Source organism: Corella eumyota, chromosome 2, assembly GCF_963082875.1.
Source record: "Corella eumyota chromosome 2, kaCorEumy4.1, whole genome shotgun sequence".
Taxonomy (NCBI): Eukaryota; Metazoa; Chordata; class Ascidiacea; order Phlebobranchia; family Corellidae; genus Corella; species Corella eumyota.
In genome coordinates this window covers 590,441-613,701 of record NC_137491.1, presented here as the reverse complement: position 1 = coordinate 613,701, position 23,261 = coordinate 590,441, and the positions used below count along the sequence as shown (strand labels likewise).

General features: G+C 29.2%; 1 protein-coding gene across 1 annotated transcript; it reads left to right on the top strand.

Moving 5' to 3' along the window:
* The first annotated feature begins 7,821 nt into the window (after positions 1 to 7,821).
* LOC145741438 (exportin-6-like) lies at positions 7,822 to 22,255 on the top strand. The gene is made up of 27 exons (XM_082559028.1): positions 7,822 to 7,897; positions 8,173 to 8,263; positions 8,816 to 8,928; positions 9,459 to 9,551; positions 10,083 to 10,347; positions 11,108 to 11,324; positions 12,111 to 12,212; positions 12,303 to 12,404; positions 12,707 to 12,790; positions 13,240 to 13,366; positions 13,725 to 13,834; positions 13,944 to 14,052; positions 14,186 to 14,278; positions 14,826 to 14,954; positions 15,343 to 15,422; positions 15,505 to 15,597; positions 15,868 to 16,018; positions 16,536 to 16,682; positions 17,038 to 17,224; positions 17,611 to 17,766; positions 18,143 to 18,317; positions 18,698 to 18,809; positions 19,185 to 19,346; positions 19,749 to 19,847; positions 20,356 to 20,448; positions 21,086 to 21,232; positions 21,881 to 22,255. Exons 2-27 carry the CDS (start codon positions 8,173 to 8,175, stop codon positions 21,980 to 21,982), a joined length of 3,339 nt encoding a protein of 1,112 aa, XP_082415154.1. The 5' UTR covers positions 7,822 to 7,897; the 3' UTR covers positions 21,983 to 22,255.
* Positions 22,256 to 23,261: the final 1,006 nt, after the last annotated feature.

The window sequence follows — 23,261 nt, the reverse complement described above, 5'->3', positions numbered from 1 at the left end:
ATTTTTACTTATATTTTAACATTTTACTTAAATTTTCAACCAATATTTTTTACTTTAATGGACAGCGAAAAGAACGATTTTTGACGGCAACCAGAACGCTATTAAATTATTCAAGCGTTAAACTCACACTGATTCATTATTTTATAAAAAAACAAAAATAATGATTAAACGATATTTAGCTAGAGTTAAATCTTTATTTTAAATAACAACATACAAAATAATAATACCAACAACATATTAAAATTTCAGCAAATTTAATCTTTAAATTTTAATAATAAAATATATTAATTAGTAATTAATGATAATTAAATGTCGTTAATAGGAGGTTTGCGATTCGTTGGGATAATAACAAACATACTAAAAATTTAGAACTTTTAGTTTTAAAGAACAAAAGTTATCGTCTTTCAAAATTCGTCAAATAAGAATAAAAACAATAATAATAATAAATATAATGACAATAACAATATGTTTCGAAATCTAAGATTTCGAACCATAATAATAATAATAATAATAATAAATATAATGACAATAACAATATGTTTCGAAATCTAAGATTTCGAACCATAATGACAATAACAATATGTTTCGAAATCTAAGATTTCGAACCATAATAAATACTAGATTTATTTGATAAATAAAATATGGTTCGAAATTGTTTGATTTTTTTTATAAATATAATTTATTTAGTAGGTTTATTAATTAAATTATAAATTTAAATATGAACTTTTTTATATTTAAACCTAATTTTAACAAGCGAACACGCACTCATAGATATTGTAATATAAAAGTAAACTAAATTTAAAAGCAAAATACCGATCTTAATTTTTTAGTAATCAAACAAGTATTAAAATATAATAATAACAAAACAATTAAAACAAAAATTTTACACATTGTTTACTTATATTTTAACATTTTACTTAAATTTTCAACCAATATTTTTTACTTTAATGGACAGCGAAAAGGACGATTTTTGACGGCGACCAGAACGCTATTAAATTATTCAAGCGTTAAACTCAGACTGATTCGTTATTTTATAAAAAAACTAAAATAATGATTAAACGATATTTAGCTAGAGTTAAATCTTCATTTTAAATAGCAACATACAAAATAATAATACCAACAACATATTAAAATTTCAGCAAATTTAATCTTTAAATTTTAATAATAAAATATATTAATTAGTAATTAGTGACATTTAAATGTCGTTAATAGGAGGTTTGCGATTCGTTGGGATAATAACAAACATACTAAAAATTCAGAACTTGTAGTTTTAAAGAACAAAAGTTATCGTCTTTCAAAATTTGTCAAATAAGAATAAAAACAACTAGATTTATTTGATAAATAAAATATGGTTCGAAATCGTTTGATTCTTTTTTATAAATATAATTTATTTAGTAGGTTTATTAATTAAATTATAAATTTAAATATTAACTTTTTTAAATTTAAACCTAATTTTAACAAGCGAACACGCACTTATTGATATTGTAATATAAAAGTAAACTAAATTTAAAAGCAAAATACCGTTCTTAATTTTTGGTAATCAAACGAGTATTAAAATATAATAATAACAAAACAATTAAAAAAAAAATTTTACACATTTTCTACTTATACTTTAACATTTTACTTAAATTTTCAACCAATATATTTTACTTTAATGGACAGCGAAAAGGACGATTTTTGACGGCGACCAGAACGCTATTAAATTATTCAAGCGTTAAACTCACACTGATTCGTTATTTTATAAAAAAACTAAAATAATGATTAAATGATATTTAGCTAGAGTTAAATCTTCATTTTAAATAGCAACATACAAAATAATAATACCAACAATATATTAAAATTTCAGAAAATTTAATCTTTAAATTTTAATAATAAAATATATTAATTAGTAATTAGTGACATTTAAATGTCGTAAATAGGAGGTTTGCGATTCGTTGGGATAATAACAAACATACTAAAAATTTAGAACTTTTACTTTTAAAGAACAAAAGTTATCGTCTTTCAAAATTTGTCAAATAAGAATAAAAACAACTAGATTTATTTGATAAATAAAATATGGTTCGAAATTATTTGATTATGTTTAGCATAAATTTTTATAAACAAAAAAAATATACTTACACCTTAACTAAGAATTTTACATATCTTTAATTTTTAATAAACAAACAAGCATTTATATATATTATACAAAAAAAATTAATTTTTTAACCCAGTTCTATGTTGTTAATATCAAGATATACATTTTACTAAATTTTAAATTCCCAAAATTGATTTTTGATTTTTAATAAATAAACAAGCATTTAAATAAAATAAACAAACAAAAATTATTTTTTAAACATGTATTTTAATTACTAATATCATAAAATACATTATATTAAATTTTAAATGCTTAATATCAAACTTTAATTTTTAATAAACAAACAAGAATTTAAATATAATAAACAAACAAAAATTAAAGTTTTAATCCATTTTCGAGTTATTAATATTATGATATATAACTGACCAAAATTTGAAAACTTAATAACGATCTCTAAATTTTAATAAACAAACACCTATTAACTACTAATTAATAATATTTAAATTATCAAAATAGGAGGATTGAAACACAATATGATAATAAACAACATACTAAAATTTAAAAAATTAATATACTCAAAATCAAAAGTTATTCGATTTCAAAATTCGGATTAGTAAGAATAAAAATAAAAATAATAATAAATATACGGACAATAACAATATGTTTCGAAATCTAAGATTTCGAACCATAATAATAATAATAATAATAATAAATATAATGACAATAACAATATGTTTCGAAATCTAAGATTTCGAACCATAATAATAATAATAATAATAATAATAAATATAATGACAATAACAATATGTTTCGAAATCTAAGATTTCGAACCATAATAATGACAATAACAATATGTTTCGAAATCTAAGATTTCGAACCATAATAATAAATACTAGATTTATTTGATAAATAAAATATGGTTCGAAATTGTTTGATTCTTTTTTATAAATATAATTTATTTAGTAGGTTTATTAATTTAATTATAAATTTAAATATGAACTTTTTTATATTTAAACCTAATTTTAACAAGCGAACACGCACTCATTGATATTGTAATATAAAAGTAAACTAAATTTAAAAGCAAAATGCCGATCTTAATTTTTTAGTAATCAAACAAGTATTAAAATATAATAATAACAAAACAATTAAAACAAAAATTGTACACATTTTTTACTTATATTTTAACATTTTACTTAAATTTTTAACTAATATTTTTTACTTTAATGGACAGCGAAAAGGACGATTTTTGACGGCGACCAGAACGCTATTAAATTATTCAAGCGTTAAACTCACACTGATTCATTATTTTATAAAAAAACAAAAATAATGATTAAACGATATTTAGTTAGATTTAAATCTTCATTTTAAATAGCAACATACAATATAATAATACCAACAACATATTAAAATTTCAGCAAATTTAATCTTTAAATTTTAATAATAAAATATATTAATTAGTAATTAGTGATAATTAAATGTCGTTAATAGGAGGTTTGCGATTCGTTGGGATAATAACAAACATACTAAAAATTTAGAACTTTTAGTTTTAAAGAACAAAAGTTATCGTCTTTCAAAATTCGTCAAATAAGAATAAAAACAACTAGATTTATTTGATAAATAAAATATGGTTCGAAATCGTTTGATTCTTTTTTATGAATATAATTTATTTAGTAGGTTTATTAATTAAATTATAGATTTAAATATGAACTTTTTTATATTTAAACCTAATTTTAACAAACGAACACGCATTCATTGATATTGTAATAGAAAAGTAAACTAAATTTAAAAGCAAAATACCGATCTTAATTTTTTAGTAATTAAACGAGTATTAAAATATAATAATAACAAAACAATTAAAAAAAAAATTTTACACATTTTTGACTTATCCTTTAACATTTTACTTAAATTTTCAACCAATATTTTTTACTTCAATTGACAGCGAAAAGGACGATTTTTGACGGCGACCAGAACGCTATTAAATTATTCAAGCGTTAAACTCACACTGATTCGTTATTTTATAAAAAAACTAAAATAATGATTAAACGATATTTAGCTAGAGTTAAATCTTCATTTTAAACAGCAACATACAAAATAATAATACCTACAACATATTAAAATTTCAGAAAATTTAATCTTTAAATTTTAATAATAAAATATATTAATTAGTAATTAGTGACATTTAAATGTCGTAAATAGGAGGTTTGCGATTCGTTAGGATAATAACAAACATACTAAAAATTTAGAACTTTTACTTTTAAAGAACAAAAGTTATCGTCTTTCAAAATTCGTCAAATAAGAATAAAAACAATAATAATAATAATAATAATAATAAATATAATGACAATAACAATATGTTTCGAAATCTAAGATTTCGAACCATAACTAGATTTATTTGATAAATAAAATATGGTTCGAAATTGTTTGATTTTTTTTATAAATATAATTTATTTAGTAGGTTTATTAATTAAATTATAAATTTAAATATGAACTTTTTTATATTTAAACCTAATTTTAACAAGCGAACACGCACTCATAGATATTGTGATATAAAAGTAAACTAAATTTAAAAGCAAAATACCGATCTTAATTTTTTAGTAATCAAACAAGTATTAAAATATAATAATAACAAAACAATTAAAACGAAAATTTTACACATTGTTTACTTATATTTTAACATTTTACTTAAATTTTCAACCAATATTTTTTACTTTAATAGACAGCGAAAAGGACGATTTTTGACGGCGACCAGAACGCTATTAAATTATTCAAGCGTTAAACTCACACTGATTCGTTATTTTATAAAAAAACTAAAATAATGATTAAACGATATTTAGTTAGAGTTAAATCTTCATTTTAAATAGCAACATACAAAATAATAATACCAACAACATATTAAAATTTCAGCAAATTTAATCTTTAAATTTTAATAATAAAATATATTAATTAGTAATTAGTGACATTTAAATGTCGTTAATAGGAGGTTTGCGATTCGTTGGGATAATAACAAACATACTAAAAATTTAGAACTTTTAGTTTTAAAGAACAAAAGTTATCGTCTTTCAAAATTCGTCAAATAAGAATAAAAACAATAATAACTAGATTTATTTGATAAATAAAATATGGTTCGAAATCGTTTGATCATTTTTTATAAATATAATTTATTTAGTAGGTTTATTAATTAAAGTATAAATTTAAATATGAACTTTTTTTATATTTAAACCTAATTTAAACAAGCAAACACGCACTCATTGATATTGTAATATAAAAGTAAACTAAATTTAAAAGCAAAATACCGATCTTGATTTTTTAGTAATCAAACAAGTATTAAAATATAATAATAACAAAACAATTAAAACAAAAATTTTACACCTTGTTTACTTATATTTTAACATTTTACTTAAATTTTCAACCAATATTTTTTACTTTAATGGACAGCGAAAAGGACGATTTTTGACGGCGACCAGAACGCTATTAAATTATTCAAGCGTTAAACTCACACTGATTCGTTATTTTATAAAAAAAACAAAAATAATGATTAAACAATATTTAGCTAGAGTTAAATCTTTATTTTAAATAGCAACATACAAAATAATAATACCAACAACATATTAAAATTTCAGCAAATTTAATTTTTAAATTTTAATAATAAAATATATTAATTAGTAATTAGTGATAATTAAATGTCGTTAATAGGAGGTTTGCGATTCCTTGGGATAATAACAAACATACTAAAAATTCAGAACTTTTAGTTTTAAAGAACAAAAGTTATCGTCTTTCAAAATTCGTCAAATAAGAATAAAAACAATAATAATAATAAATATAATGACAATAACAATATGTTTCGAAATCTAAGATTTCGAACCATAATAATAAATATAATGACAATAACAATATGTTTCGAAATCTAAGATTTCGAACCATAACTAGATTTATTTGATAAATAAAATATGGTTCGAAATTGTTTGATTCTTTTTTATAAGTATAATTTATTTAGTAGGTTTATTAATTAAATTATTAATTTAAATATAAACTTTTTTATTTTTAAACCTAATTTTAACAAGCGAACACGCACTCATTGATATTGTAATATAAAAGTAAACTAATTTTAAAAGCAAAATACCGATCTTAATTTTTAGTAATCAAACAAGTATTAAAATATAATAATAACAAAACAATTGAAACAAAAATTTTACACAATTTTTACTTATATTTTAACATTTTACTTAAATTTTCAACCAATATTTTTTACTTTAATGGACAGCGAAAAGAACGATTTTTGACGGCAACCAGAACGCTATTAAATTATTCAAGCGTTAAACTCACACTGATTCATTATTTTATAAAAAAACAAAAATAATGATTAAACGATATTTAGCTAGAGTTAAATCTTCATTTTAAATAACAACATACAAAATAATAATACCAACAACATATTAAAATTTCAGCAAATTTAATCTTTAAATTTTAATAATAAAATATATTAATTAGTAATTAATGATAATTAAATGTCGTTAATAGGAGGTTTGCGATTCGTTGGGATAATAACAAACATACTAAAAATTTAGAACTTTTAGTTTTAAAGAACAAAAGTTATCGTCTTTCAAAATTCGTCAAATAAGAATAAAAACAATATAATAATAATAAATATAATGACAATAACAATATGTTTCGAAATCTAAGATTTCGAACCATAATAAATATAATGACAATAACAATATGTTTCGAAATCTAAGATTTCGAACCATAATAAATTCATTTTACTTTTGCGTTTAAGCACGATATCCCGCTTTAAAATATCTCAAACATAAACTTAGTTATCCATGGCCACTTAAGATCAATATTGCATAAAATATTTAAAATCTAAAATTTAGTCTGGTAGTATGGTGAACCGGTCATTGGGTTGGACAGCGAGCCGAAAGGTTTCGGGTTCGAGCCCCACCATTGCCCCCGTTGACCACTTTATCCTCTTTGTGCCAACTTTTAGTTTTTACTATTCGATTTCAAATTAAATTTACTCTGGGAATGGGGAAATAAAAACGTGGCACACAGGGGTTATGACGTCATTTCCGCTCCAAAATTATTATCACATATCAGTATCTGCTGCGTATAGTTTTCTACGCATGTACCACCGATGGTTGTATATCCACCTATGCTATTGATGTCCTAACGTAACATTCTAACGGCGTCACCATAGATGACGTCAATAAAATATTAAAAAAAAAATAATAAATAAATTAAAACACTCCGCACAAGCACTCCGCCTTTTTTTTGCCGAAAACATTCCGCACAAGCACTCCGCCTTTTTTAGGCCAAAAACACTCCGCAAAGGCACTCCGGTTTTTCTAGCCCTAAAACATTCCGCAAAAGCACTCCGTTTTTTTTAGCCCTAAAACATTCCGCACTCTGCATAAGCACTCCGCCTTTGTCTTAAGACAAAAACACTCTGCATAAGCACTCCGCTTTTTTAGGCCAAAAACACTCCGCACAAGCACTCCGCCTTTCTTAGGCCAAAAACACTCCGCACAAGCACTCCGCCTTTCTTAGGCCAAATACCCTCCGCACAAGCACTCCGCTTTTTTTAGGCCAAAACACTCCGCGTTCCGTACAAGCATTCCGCCTTTCTTAGGCCAAATACCCTCCGCACAAGCACTCCGCTCTTTTTTAGATGAAAAACACTCCGCACAAGCACTCCGCTTTTTTTAGGCCAAAACACTCCGCGTTCCGTACAAGCATTCCGCCTTTCTTAGGCCAAATACCCTCCGCACAAGCACTCCGCCTTTTACATAGGCCAAAAAATCACCTCCATTTTAATTAAATTTCAAGGTAAGTTATTAATTTATTAAACTAATACTTATATAAACTGAAAACGCATTAAATTTATTAAAACTAGTTTTTTAGTCGTTTTACTTCTATTTTTCACTGCGTAATTTCTAATAGTTAATTACCTTTTCAAAGTTAAACTGTTCATGAAATAAATAAACTAATAACTTTTTTATCTAAAAAAATTGTGTATTGTATGTAAGATATATTTTATTCTTAAATTTATCGTTGTTGTTTTTAATACAAAAACTGATTTTTGTTTATTAATATTTTCTAAGATGACAGAGCAAGAGATGCTGATTGGTCTAGAACGATGCATGACTGAGTTTTTCTACCATCAAACAACCAATCAGAGAAAGCGCGAAATTGGTCAGTTTCAAATATTAGTGTTTCAATATTTTTGATAAATCTTATAAGTTAGCTAGGATCAAATAATGTAAGTTTACCGGCAGCGTGGTGAAGTGGTAAGAACACTTGCTACACTACACATGAGGTCGTGGGTTCAATCCCCACTGATCTCATGCTGTAGCGCTCTTGAGAAGGGCGTTATAAACAATATAAACTCGTGCCGAGCCAGCACTTAATTAGCAGCATAAATACCGAGCAATTATAGTCTCTATAATATCCCAAACTGCCACAGGCAACTCAAGTCTTGGTCGGAGTAACTGATGTTACTCTATGTATAAGTCGCACCTTCGACTTTCCAACATCAAGGATAAAGATATATACAAAAAAAAAACGCTAATTTCAGTCAGACATTTTTTCAAACAAAAAAAATCTTGTGCACACTGCCCTACTTTTCAGAGTGGGTAATAAACTCTACAACATGCAAGCAGTGGGGATCAAATCTAGGATCTTGGGCCTAACTTTAGAAAATTGTTATGTATTTGTTAAATTTATTTATCTTAATTCTAATCGTAGAAGAGCAATTGAACCAGTTTGGAAATCAGAGTGGATCGTGGAAACATTGTTTAAATATTTTCACTAAAACCCAGAATGAATATGTGATGATGTATTGCTTGTCTGTGCTGGAGGTTTGTTTTTGTTTAACTTTATTCTTTAAATGGTGCAGTGCTTAAAATACCCGGATTCACAACATGAGGTCCTGTGTTCTATCCCCACTGCTCTCATTCTGTATTTCTCTTAAGTAAGGCGCTATAAACGGTATGAACTCCCACTGAGTCAATACTTAATCAACAGCTAAATTATTGAGTAATTATAATCTATAATATTTCAAACTGTCACAGGCAACTCGAGACTGGGTCGGGGTAACTGATGTTACTCGATGTTTAGGTTGTGAAGTCGTCCTTTCACATAAAAGATTATGATACATACACAAATAAAATAATTTTTGATAGTTAGGGGCAATAAAACTTTTAAAATTTATATAATTTTTTACTTAATTTTTTAATTATTTAATGTTAATATCTCATTTAAATTTTGCCTATTTAAATAAACTTATCTCTTAGCTCACAAGAATCAAATGCTAAAAATCTAACCTAAGATGTTAAGTTAGCAAAATTGTTAAGTAAGCAAAATTGTTTAATTACTTTTCTTTTATTAGAACCTAGTGAACAAGAGATGGGTGGGATGTGATTCAAACACAAAATCTGAGATTAGAACAAACTTGAATCGAATTTTAATTCTACATTATAAGGTAGGTTGAAATAAACGAAGGTTTTGTAAGTTTTTATTAAATAAAAGCAACTATGAAATATACTGGGTCAAAGGAATCGCAGGAATCGATTAAAATGAATGAATTTTATAGATTAAACTCTAACCCAATTTATAATACACTTAAAATTCAGAATTCGCTTAATTGTTATAATGCATTTGAGTTTTTTTTGCTCCTTTTCTTTAGGCAGATATAAGTAACTGGCAGCATGGTGTAGTTGTCAGAACACTTGACTTTGCGACATGATGTCCTGTGTTTAATTCTTACAAATCTCATACTGTAGTGGCCTTTAGTAAGGCGCTATAAACGGTATAAACTCCTGCTAAGCTAACACTCAATCAGAAGCTTATTTATCAGGCAATTATAATTTGTAATATCTCAAACTGCCACAGGCAACTCGAGACTGGGATGGGGTAAAAAATGCTACTCTATGTTTAGTTCGTGAAGTTGACTTTCCCATATTGAGGATAAATAAATTTAAAAAATAAAAACTAAAAAACTTTTAATTTTCAGGCGATGCCGAGTTTTATTGTGAGCAAACTTCTAAAAGTGATCGTTGATATCGGACGTGTTGATTGGCCGATGTTTTATCCCGACTTCTTCTCATTTCTGCTCCAGCTTGCCTCTAGTGGTGAAACAAGGACAGTGGGACTTACGGCAATGAGGATCGCATCGGAGGAGCTAGTCTCTCCGAGAGAGGATGTCTCGATGGAAAGAAAGGAAGAATTAAAGAAATTATTGATGCAGCAAATCCCTCAAATGTTTAAAGTTATCGCCGGTGAGAATTTAATTAATTAATTAAAAAAATTAGGTATTTAACATCAGGTTTTTTTTTGTATGTATCTTTATCCTCGATGTGCGCAACTTAAACATAAAGTAACATCAGTTACTCCGACCCAGTCTCGAGTTGCCTGTGGCAGTTTGGGATATTATAGATTATAATTGCCCGATAATTATACTGCTGATTAAGTGCTGACTCAGCAAGAGTTTGTACCGTTTATAACACATTACTAAAGGGCGCAACAGCATGAGAGCAGTGGGGATTGAACCCACGACCTCATGTGTGGTGTAGCAAGTGTTCTTACCACTACACCAAGCTGTCGGTTCGGTTATATATTTACCTAATTTTTAATTAGGATCTATTGCAAGTTTAAATATAATATATATATAATAAATCTTAATGGATGGTATATGTCTATGTATGTTAAATAAAACTACTGTTTGTGGCGCCTGGGTAAATTGTCACAGGCAAATATAAGATGATAATTGCAACCATATTACAACAATTTAAACGCCGATTATGGGGTGGACTATTAACTAGTTTTTGTATAATAAAACTCTGTAGACTATATTTAAATATCTGTCCAATTTGTAGGCTTAATAAATAACATTGCTGTTTGTGGTGCGAAGGTAAGATATCACTTGCAAATATTACATATTACAACAATTAAAGAGCCGACAGTAGGGCTGGCTTTTGACTAGTTTTAATAATAGATTTAGCTTTTTTTTGTTTGATTTTTTCTTAAATTATTTTCTAGATTCTCTTCTGCACGAATGGGACAAATATTTTGGGCAACAAAACGAGCTTTTAATGTCAACCCCCCCTCCCTCCCCAGGGTCAGGGGAGACTAATCTATTTGACCTTTTCACCCCTGGGTTAAATATTGTCCCCACAATTCACCCGGGGTTTAGATTTGACGGGGATTCTGTGACTGTGATGAGTTTGGCGCTGGAATGTTTGTCTCACATCTTCAGGTTTTTAAATTTATTTTTAACCTTTTTAAAAGATATTTTGTGGAGCAATTTAAGTAAAGGCTATGCTATATCTTGGTTGTTAAAACTTTGATGTTTTTGGTGATGATTTTTGAATGATTAAAATGTCTCTAGAGGTTGCCAGAAGCTTCGGCCGTGAGAAGCTTTCATATATACTGTACTTTTTGTCAAATTTTATTTTGAATATCGGTAAAATATGGTCTCGAGCTGACATTTTACACAGCAATTTCTTCACCAACTTTTTCGCGTTTTTGGCAGGCCAAACCTTGTGGCCGAAGCTTCTGGTCCCCGTCTCTAAATAAATTATTTTTAGGTTTTAATATTTTGTCCCTTAAAGGTTAATAGTAATTTTGGTTCTACTAGAATGTGCCCTTAATGAATATTTTATTTTTAAGTTTTAATTTCACCGGCAGCGTGGTGTGGTGGTAAAAACACTTGCTACACCACCATGAGGTCCTGGGTTTAATCCCCACTGATTTCATGCTGTAGCGCAATTGAAAAAGGTGCTATAAACAGTATAAACTCCTGCTGAGCCAACACTTAATCAACAGTATAATTATCGGGCAATTATAATCAATAATATCCAAAACTGTCATAGGCAACTCGAAACTGGGTCGGGGTAACCGATGTTACTCTATGCTTAAGTTGCGCATTCGACTTTCTCACATTGAGGATAAAAATACATAAAGAAACATTATTTTTAATTTTTAATTATTTTTAATAACTTTTTTTAGTTTATCAAATTTTTAAACTTTTTACTTTGTTTAGTTGGATTCCACTTTCAGCCCACCACATTTCACCTGAGCTTTTAAATATTGTCTTCAAATATTCAAGGTTAGGCTGTTGTGTCTCATCTGGCAACGCTGACAGGTTTGTTAACGGAAACACTGTTTTAAAATAAAATTTAAGGTTTTGTTTTTAAGGTTTTTATTTTCTAATTTATTGTTTATAATATCGTAGTTTGATCAAGTTGAACGACCTCGGGTCACTAGCGATGACGTGCATCAACGAGCTGCTGTCTAAGAATTGTGTTCCCCAACATTTTGAAGATTATTTGTTAAAGTAAGATTGTTTATATTTTTATCCTGGATATGGAAAGGGGGCCTAAACATAGAGCAACATCAGTTACTCCCCCCAGTTTCGAGTTGTCTTTTGCAGTTTGGGATATTATAGATTATATTTGCCTGATAATTAAGCTGCTGATTAAGTGTTGGCTCAGCAGGAGTTCATACTGTTCACAGCACCTTAATCAAGGAAGCTACAGCATGATAGCAGGGGGGATTAAACTCAGAACCTCTTGTAGTAGAGCATAGTTAAGGCATTGTAAATATATTTATGCCTAAATTAAGCTAAAATTTTTGCAGAGTGTTTCGGCAAACATTTCATCTGCTTCAGGAATTAACAAAAGAAGAAAACTCTAAACATCAACTTGAAAAATATGATGAGAAGTTTGTAAAATTATTTTAGTGAACTTAAAAAGAAATTTAAAATTATTTACACTCCTTTATGTATTGAAAATTTTTTATATTTCCTGACATAAAATATTAAGAAGTGATCACACTAAATATTAAGTTACCACGTTAATGTAGATAAACAGCTAAAAAATTGTAGCACCTAAGATTCTAAGTTTGATTCTTATAGTTTTCTTGCTGAGTGTCCTTGAGTAAGGCTCAACACTTACTATTATATATAATTTGACAAAATTTGTTTTTGAAATTAAGTTGAAGTTATCAAAGTTAATTCTAGAGCTATAAATATAAATTTATCAGAATTAAAAAAAAATGAGTCAATTTAAAAACTAATGACTTTACATTATACGTTAACTTAATTCTATATTAATGTATGTCTTATTACATTAAGGATAAATATTTTTAAAATTGAAAATTTTATTTTTTAGCTACTTGGAAAAATTCATTGAGTTTTTGAGATTATTTATGAGTCAGCATTTTAGTAGAATTGATTCAAATCAGAGTTTCCCTTTACTTCCTTTCCTCACTCTTTTATTTAAATTCACTTTTAATCAGGTTATCCTCAATTTATCATTTAACACTTTTTGGTTTTGCATTCACTTATCCTCGATGTGGAAAGGTCAACTTCACGACCTAAATATAAAGTAACATCAGTTACCCTGACCCAGTCTCGAGTTGCCTTTTAACAGTTTGGGATATTATAGATTATAATTGCCCAATAATTATTCTGCTGAATAAGTGTTGGCTCAGCAGGAGATCATACTATTTATAGCGCCTTATTCGAGGGCACTACAGCATGAGAGCAGTATGAAACGAACCAGGGACCTCATGTAGGAAAGACAATTGTTCTAACCACTACACCACACTGTCAATTTTAAAAATTTTTTTTTTAACAATAAAAATCTTGTTCCAGGCCTCCCATGAACAATATTTAAACTGTCTCGATATATGGGAAATATTTATGGATTATGTCACCAACAAGTTGGAGAAAGGTAAAGAAGAAAGGGAGATTATGTTGACCAGGTGGGGTCTAGGGTTCGAGTCTCAGCAGCGGAAGTTTTTTAAAGTTTTGGTTTTTTATAAATATTTATTTTTTTGTTAAACAAGTTCTAATAATGGGGCATTGTTGTAGGTACAAAGAGGGGATTGTGATGTTTGCGACAGCTATTTTGCAACAAATTCAGTTTCGATTCAACCACCAACACTTGGGGGAGCTAGACTGCACTCAACTTAATGACAAAGTAAATTTAAATTATTTGGAAACACTGTATTTATTATTAAAGAAACACTTTTTTATAAATTTTTTTAGAAGTCTAATTATTAAACTGTGTCATAAAAATTAATTAAATTGTTAATTAACTTAATTAATTACAGGGCCACACCGAATGGAAATCTTATTTAATCGATAATCTTGAATTAATCGCAAAAATTTCAAAACTTTTTCCTGACGAAGTTATGGTCGTTGTGGTTAGTAGATAAGACTTTTATTTTATAAAAAATTTTATAAAAGACTAAGTTTTTTTTAGTACTCCTAGTCTATTTTTTTTTGTATAAATCTTTATCCTCGATGTCGAAAGCGCGACTTAAACATAGAGTCACATCAGTTACTCCGACCCAGTCTCGAGTTGCCTGTGGCAGTTTTGGATATTATAGATTATAATTGCCCAATAATTATGCTGCTGATTAAGTGCTGGCTCAGCAGGAGTTTATACTGAATTGTCAAATTGTGGTTGCAACTAATGTTTGTCCATGGTTATTTACCTTGGCACTAAAACATTTTTTTTCCTATTTTAAAGGCCTCTAAGTTGGACATAATAATATGTTTAGTAATATATATAAATATCATCTTCTTAGCTCTATTATATATAGATTACTACATTTTATTATACATACACAAAAATGAGTATTTGTTTAATAAGTTTACAATGTAAATAGAAAAGGGGCTAATTTTATACTATATGACTGCATGTTAGTTTGTGCAACAATTAGTTAAAATATTTTACTGTTTTACCAGTATCCAATATTGGAAGAAACTGCCTCAATTTATCTTAATCCTGATTGGAGGACAATAAATTCAGGAACCAATCAGCAGCTAGTTTTACAAACTCACTGTTCGTTTAAAGATCTTATTACTTCAATACAGGTAAGTTGGTTGAACTTTTATATGCTATTTTTAATATTTATTTATCCTCACAACTTAAACATAGAGTAACATCAGTTACCCTGACCCAGTCTTAAGTTGACTTTGCCAGTTTGCAATATAATAGATTGCAATTGTTCGATAATTAAGCTGCTGATTAAGTGCTGGCTTAGCAGGAGTTTATACCGTTTATAGCGCCTTACTTAAGGGTGTTACAACATGAGAGCACTGGGGATTAAACTTAGGACCTTATGTAGCAAGGCTTAATTTTCAAACCACTACACCAAGTGTTGCTTCTAGTGTTCATATTAACATTTTTTTAAATAAGTCTTTTTATAAATTTACAATGCAAGCTAAATCAAATTTTAAAAACATTAAATTTTGTTTTTAGGCTTTTGGGAGATTTTCTGAGCTTTTTATAACTGAAAATTTTCACAAAAGATTTGATTCAACTCAATCCTTAATCAACAAGTTAGTTGTTTTAAATGTTTAATTAAATAATTAAAAAAAATCATAAATTTGTAAATCAATGTTGCCAAAAATTTTATCCCAGATTGTTAAAGATAGCAGACTTCGCAAGCAAGTTACAAACACAGGAATTAACGGCAACCCTGCCTTCTCAAATCATTACTGACATTATTGAAATGTAAGAATAATTTAAAATTTGTTAAAAAAATTAGTCACCACAAACTTGATGATTTTTTTCAAATAAGCCCCTTTTACCTTGAATGTTATTATTAATGCTGTGATGAGAATGGTGGGCTAAAGACTTTTTAAATTTCTTGAAAGTTTAAAACTTTGGTTAGAAAAGCCATCCACTGAGCATTAAATAAGATCCTGAGTTTAAAACCCACTACAGCCATGCATTTTCACAATTTTCAAACAAAATTAAAAAGTTACAACCTTTATTTTGAAGTCACGTTGAGTCACTCGCCTCACTCCAGCCTTACACTCACTGGTTGAGTCAACTTTACAGCGAGGCTCAGCAGAGTGGTCAATCTCAATCAAAGTTGTCCCAAATACTCGACCAATATATCCAAGTGGTGACCCCAGTGTTCACTAAACAGGTTTGCTGTTGTTTAAGTGATATAAGTATTGTGGTGAACTGTTTCACATGTGTTCTTGGGTTTGATTCCCACTGATTCCATATTGTTGTATCCTTAAATAAGTCGCAAGGTTCCAGGACTCATATTGTGGTATTCTTAAGTAAAGTGTAACCATTATTTCATTTTACAAACTACAAACTATTGGGCAATTCAAAGCATCTTGTGACTGGGTCAGGTTTATGTGTAGTTTACGGTCTTTAATTTAACACACTCTTCGCCTCACTCTAAGTAATAGATATTTATTTACTTTTCTCTTACATATATAAATTTCTATATTGAATATATATATAATAATATGTAATATCATAAAATCTAGATAATTAATATATATTGTTCTGGTTACTGTTATAATTCTCACATCGAAATCCTTTTACAATATCGACAATTACTTTGAAGTGCAAAGAATCCAAGATAAGCATTATAAACTAATACCTAATCCAACAATTGTAATCTTATCTTAAAACACTTTTTTGCCCAGGTACCTGACAGCATAGTTCTATCAGCAGCTCATACTTTACTCTCAGTAATCACAACAGTTCGTCCAACCTTCCTCGCCCAATCCCCTGGCTTACAGAAGTTGTTTAAAGATGTTGCAAATGGATCCTGCAACAAACTACAACTTGAGGTAGTTTTTAGATTCTTAATTTTGTTTTCGACTTATAATATATGAGGTCCGGGGTTCGTTTCCCACTGCTCTCATGCTGTAGCGCCTTTGAGTAAGGTGCTATAAACATTACAAACTCCTGCTGAGCCAACACTTAATCAGCAACATAAATACTGGGCAATTATAATCTATAATATCCCAAACTGCCACAGGCAACTCGAGACTGGGTCGGGGTAACTGATGTTACTCTATGTTAAGGTCGTGCATTTGACCTTCCCACATCAAAGATAAATTTGTTAATAAAAAATAAATAAAATAAATATAAATTTTTTTTTAATTTTACATTTTTTTATTTTAACTTTATCCTCAAAATTAGAGCCAATGTTTGATCTTTCGAGCGTTGTCGAATCTCTTGCTCCTCGCGTGGCCAAATACTCCGAAGTTGGAGCAAAGGTGGGAGGAGCGACAACAAAGCCACCAACATTTCGTCCAATCGGTGTTCGGGGATTTTCTCAACCTTGATGTGACCTTGCTGCAGCAAGATTCAAACCGGATGAATCAAGGTATTGTGATGTCATAGTAATGCATTGTTCTTGTTTCATGTTGTCATAGGAAAAGTGTGATGTCATAAAACAATTGTGATATCATATTTTTGTGATGTCATAGAAGAACTGTAGTGTTATAGAAAAAGCATGATGTCATTAAAAGATTGTGATGTCATATTTGTGTGATGTCATAGAAAAACTATTGTCATATTTAATGATATCATTGAAAGTTTGTGATGTCATATTTAATAATGTCATTGAAAGATTGGATGTCATATTTAAGTGATGTCATATCTATGTGATGTCATAAAAAATTGTTTTTTTTGATCAAACTTAAAATTTAATTTTTTATAAGAAATGTGTTCCCACATTTGACCTTCCTACCTTACAATATTCCTTTACAGCAAAACCTATGATTGAAAGATCAGTGATGTTGTTGAATGAAATTGTTGAAGCTATCTCGAATGAGAACGGGGATTCAAGGCAGATCTGCTACAACTCCATCCAAAACACTGTTCAACTTTCACTCCAATTGTTTCCTGTTTACATACAACAGCCTGGTACTTGTTGTATTTATATGTTGTAGCATAATAGTTGTTATTCTTGTTTGTGAACTACAAGGGTTCCCACAAATAATAAGTGGTGTAGTAGTAAGAACACTTGCTACACTACATAAGGTCCCGGGTTCAATCCCCACTGCTCTTATGCTGTAGCGCCCAGCACTTAATCAGCAGCATAATTACTGGGCAATTATAATCTATAATATCCCAAACTGTCAAAGGCAACTCGAGACTGGGTTGGAGTAACTGTTGTTACTCTATGTTTAAGTCGTGCATTCGACTTTCCCACATCGAGGATAAAGAGATATACAAAAAAAGATGAAAACACCCAATTCATATTTAACTTATTTTAACAAACCTCTTTATGACATCACAGACACCACAGAGAGGTTAATGTCGTTCATCCACACAATCTTCAAAGCTTTGAAGCGGCAAATGGGGGCGGAGCTAACTGCAAGAACCATCCAATCATTCCTCTCCATGTTTACAACCGACCAATTAGAAGCCACCATTTTGCACGAGAACCAGGCCGGAGTTAGAGTTGTGGAAAAGTTTGTCAAATTTTTTTTAAATCTTATTTTGTTTAAATTTAAGGGTTTTGATAAATTTAAAAAAGTGAAATTGTATGCCTTTATTTAAAGTTATTTTAAACTTATTTATTCTGAGATTTAAATGTTGAATAAACTGTTTTTATAAAAACATTCCTTTATAAATAGTACCCCATAGACTGCTTTATCGTTGACATCTTAATTGCCATAATATGGTTGCAACACTCAACTAATATATGCATGCGTTAAGTTATCTGTGCACCACAAATGGCAGTTTATTTTTATTATGTTGGCCTATAAATTGAACATACATATAATCCACTATGCTTAATTATGTATATTTAGTGAAGATAAAATCTCTATTAAATTCACTTTATTTTTAGATTTATTAAATTATTGCAACTAGTGATAGATGAACCTGGCCCCTCTTGCAAGATGTTTACACCCAGTATTATAGTATTAGCTGTGGGGCAGATATATCCAATCGTCAGCCAGGTAGGATATTTATATCAAATAACATTTAAAATAGTCCATGTTTGATGAAAAAAATAGTCTGTAGAGGCACTGGACTGGGTTATTAAACATGAGTCTTCGATAAATTTTAAAGTGATGTAGTGCTTAGAACACTTGGCTTCACTACATGAGGTCTTTGGTTCAATCTTGATTGCTTTCATGCTGTAACTCCAGTTAAGCAAAAATAATTAACAGCACAATTATCGGGCAATTTTAATCAATATAATATCCCAAACACAAACTTGAGACTGGGTCAGAGTAACTGATGTTACTTTATGTTTAGTGAAATCGACCTTTTTGTATTAAATTTAAATAAATATAAAAAAATTATAGAACTTTAAACATTTAAATTTTTAGCGCCCCTCACCCGAAGTGAAAGGGGTTCTTTTCGAGCTCCTGTACACCCTGTTGTCACGACGACACCGTTACTTTTTCCCCAGCCCCGTATTAACCTCAATGTTAGCAGACAAACAACAAGGAAGTGTTGCCCATAAACCTCAATTTCTCGCTATTATGACAGTAAGTAATTTCATTCTTTTGTAAATTCAATTTTAAACCTAATCAAACTTTTGTTCCTTTCTATCAGTTGACACTACAGCTGGCAATACAATCGTTAGGCCACCATTATTATCCCAAATTGGACCCGAGTTATCTTTGACAGTTTGTTATATTCTTAACCCAGTAAAGTTTGCCCGTCTTTTGCCGTAATGGTTGTTTTTTCTCTTCAATTTCTGTTGTTTTATATTTAATATAGATTGATGTTTGTTACCTCAACCCAGTCTTGAGTTGACTTTGCCAGTATGGGATATTATTAATTATAATTGTCCAATAATTACTCTGCTGAGTGTAATAAACTCAGGGTTTTGTTTATTTTGGCTATTGCCAGTTTAAAGCAATTTTAAAACCCTTTTTTTTGTTCAGGCGTATGGACAGTCCTTCTTACAACCCGATATCACAATTTTTAAGCAAAATCTTGAAGCTCTTGAAGATCTTAATGCCCGGCAGAAGTTGTATGAAAAGGTAAAATAGCATTTCGATTTCATTTGAAAATTATTCTAACTAGTTACTCTTAAGACTAAATTTTTATTGTCATTGTATGGTCACAACTCTTATCTAATATTTGTCTGTAGTTATTTAACTGCACACTACAAATAACAAGTTCAAAAGCTTATAAATTTAACATACTTGTATACTTATATATATTATCCATCTGGCTTTATTATTTACCGGCAGCGTGGTGTAATGGTAAGAACACTTGCTACACCACACATGAGGTCATTGGTTCAATTCTTACTGATCTCATGCTGTAGCGCCCTTGAGTAGGGCTCTATAAACATCCCAAACTACCACAGGCAACTCGAGACTGGATCGGGGAAACTGATGTTACTCTATGTTTTGGTCGCGCATTCGTCTTTCCCACATCGAGGATGAAGATATATACAAAAATAAATATTTAGATTTACTTACAATTATCTAGTATGGCATTTATTTTAATGGTTTTTTAAATTATCTTAAATTTTGTTTCTAGCTTCACATAATTTTATCAGAGGATGGAGTTTTGTTTCAGTTTGTGAACGTTTTAATCCAAGCTTTAATCAACAAATCACATGATTTATTACAGGTAAAATATTAGGCTAATTTGTTGAAAGAATGTTCAGAAAAAGTTGATTTTGTTTCTTAAGTAAACGATGGCCTGCCCTGTCAGCATTCTAATTGTCATAATATGGTCACAACTCTTAACTAAGACCGGCAGCGTGGTGTAGTGGTAACACTTGCTACACCACACATGAAGAACACTTGCTACACTACACATGAGGTCGTGGGTTCAATCCCCATTGGTCTCATTCTATAGTGCTAATGAGTAAGGTGCTATAAACTGCATTAACTCCCGCTGAGCTAACACTTAAGTAGCAGTTTATTTACAGGGCAATTATAATCAATAATATCCCAAACTGGCACAGGCAACTCAAGACTGGGTCAGGGTTAAAAATGTTACTCTATGTTTAAGTCGCGCATTCGACGTTTCCACATCAAGGATAAAGATATATACAAAAAAAATATCATTCAACATTAATTTAATTATGTATCATAAACAGCAGTTTTATTTTAAAAGCCTCTAAATTGGATATATATTGTCCTCCAAGCTTTATTAAATATAAATATGTGAACTTTAAATTTTGCAGTTTGCTTTATATTGGTTCTTAATTTTAGGTTTTTTGTGTTAAAAAACTTTTATAATGCCAGTTTCGTCATTTCAGGATGAGATTTGTTCGACGGTGTTTAACATGAGCAGTGTTTCCATGGAATATTTTCACCAAACTTTTCTCTCTCAGTTTCTACAACACACCGAGCAAATCACCCCAGATCAAAAGAATTCACTTTATCAACGTTTTAAACCAGAAAAGGTTCGTGTTATTTTATCCCCAACATAGAGTAACAGTCGTTACTCTGACCCAGTCTTGAGTTGCTGTTGGCAGTTTGGGATATTTTTTTTTGTATATATCTTTATCCTCGATGTGGGAAGGTCGATTGAGCGACCTAAACATAGAGTAACATCAGTTACTTCGACCCAGTCTCGAGTTGCCTGTGGCAGTTTGGGATATTATAGATTATAATTGCCCGGTAATTAAGCTGCTGATTAAGTGCTGGCTCAGCAAGAGTTCTTACCGTTTATAGCGCCCTACTCAAGAGCGCTACGGCATGAGGTCAGTGGGGATTAAACCCAGGACCTCATGTGTGGTGTAGCAAGTGTTCTTACCACTACACCAGGCTGCCGGTTATTAAAGATTATAATTGCTCAATAATTATGCTGCTGATTAAGTGCTTGTTTAGCAGAAGTTTATACTGTTTATAGCACCTAACTAAAGGATGCTACAGCATAAGAGCAGTAGGGATCGAACCCAGGACCTCATGTAATAAACCCAAATGTTCTGACCTCTACTTAACGCTTATTTAACAAAGCCAAGTATTCAAACCACTTTATCACTGTGTCAGCCCCTTCATACAACAAATTTAAATTAACTCAATATCAAATATTTGTTTTTGTCTCACAGGATTTACCATCTTTTGGTGCCAACTTAATCAGATTTGTAAACGATTTGAGATATTTTCGACTTTGTAATTCTAGTTTACCAGAAGGTTCAGTGCAGTTTTAAACTAGTTCAATATTTTATGTTTTTTGGCTTATTTTATTATATGTATATGCAGCATCATAGTATTAATAAAAATCATAAGAAAAAACTTTTTTGGGCGTTACTTGAGTTAATTTAAGAGCATCCGAAAACTTAGAAAATAAATGTTTAAAAATCTAATATTTACTGTCATTAAATTAATAAGGATCATAAACAAATGTTTGTATTATTAAAATATTTTTTTTCTCTATTTTTGAGTAAAATTTTTACGAATTAAATATGAACACGTGAGGATAAACATATTTCTGATTTGCTTCAGCGCACATAGAAATCAACAAGCTGTTTTATTTTATCTTCAATATAAATAAAAATCTAATAACAATATTGTTTTTAATATGAATATAATACATTTTAATTAATTTGTTTTATTTATATACAAATATGTTTTAAAATAACAACAAGAATATATTTATTAAAAATTGTAAGGTTGCAAACTAAGGTAAAATAATTTGATCGGCAGTGGGGGGTAGAGAGTCTGTAACGTAGTGCAAAATTAGAAAGCTGTTTCTATAAATTAAACAGTTTTTAATTCGTTGAGAATTATTGAGTTGGCAAGCTTTCGCAATTAGTTGATGATGAAAAAACGCTGAAGTAACTGTGAAGATGTATTACATTTATTGTGGAACCTAGAATACGCTAACTACACGAAAAATGAGCTTAAATTGCTTAATATATTTCTTGTTAAAGTTTGCAAAATCATGAAAGGTTTACGAATACGTGTAAATGTTGAAACTTTAAAGTTGCAACGTTGGGTGTCTTAAAGTTAATTATAATTTGTTAATTTTTTTTGGTGAGTGTTATTAAACCAAGGTAATTTTGAATCTATATTAGCGTCGTCTGCCAGTTTAAACAAGTAGTACTAAAATGAATGCAGAAAAGGCGGAATGTAGAGGGTAAGGTTAAAAAATTCCGCATTTTATAAACTTGGCGGACGACGCTAATAGAGCTTCATAATTTTTATTTTTTGTAAAATTTTTTTTTTTTGTAATTTTTGAAAAAAATTTTTTTTAGTGAAATATAATATTATTGATTCCAATATTTAAAAATATGAATTAAACCTTTTAAAAATTTAGAAAATTTAATTTTTATTCGTTTAGTCGTATAAACTTTCTGAATATTAAAAAGTTAATGATTCCAGATTTTTATTTGATTTTAAGTTTTACGAAAATGAGTAACTATCGTTAAACAAATATTTAATCGAATACCTTGACAGAAAGTCAACAAAATTTTAATTAATTTCTCG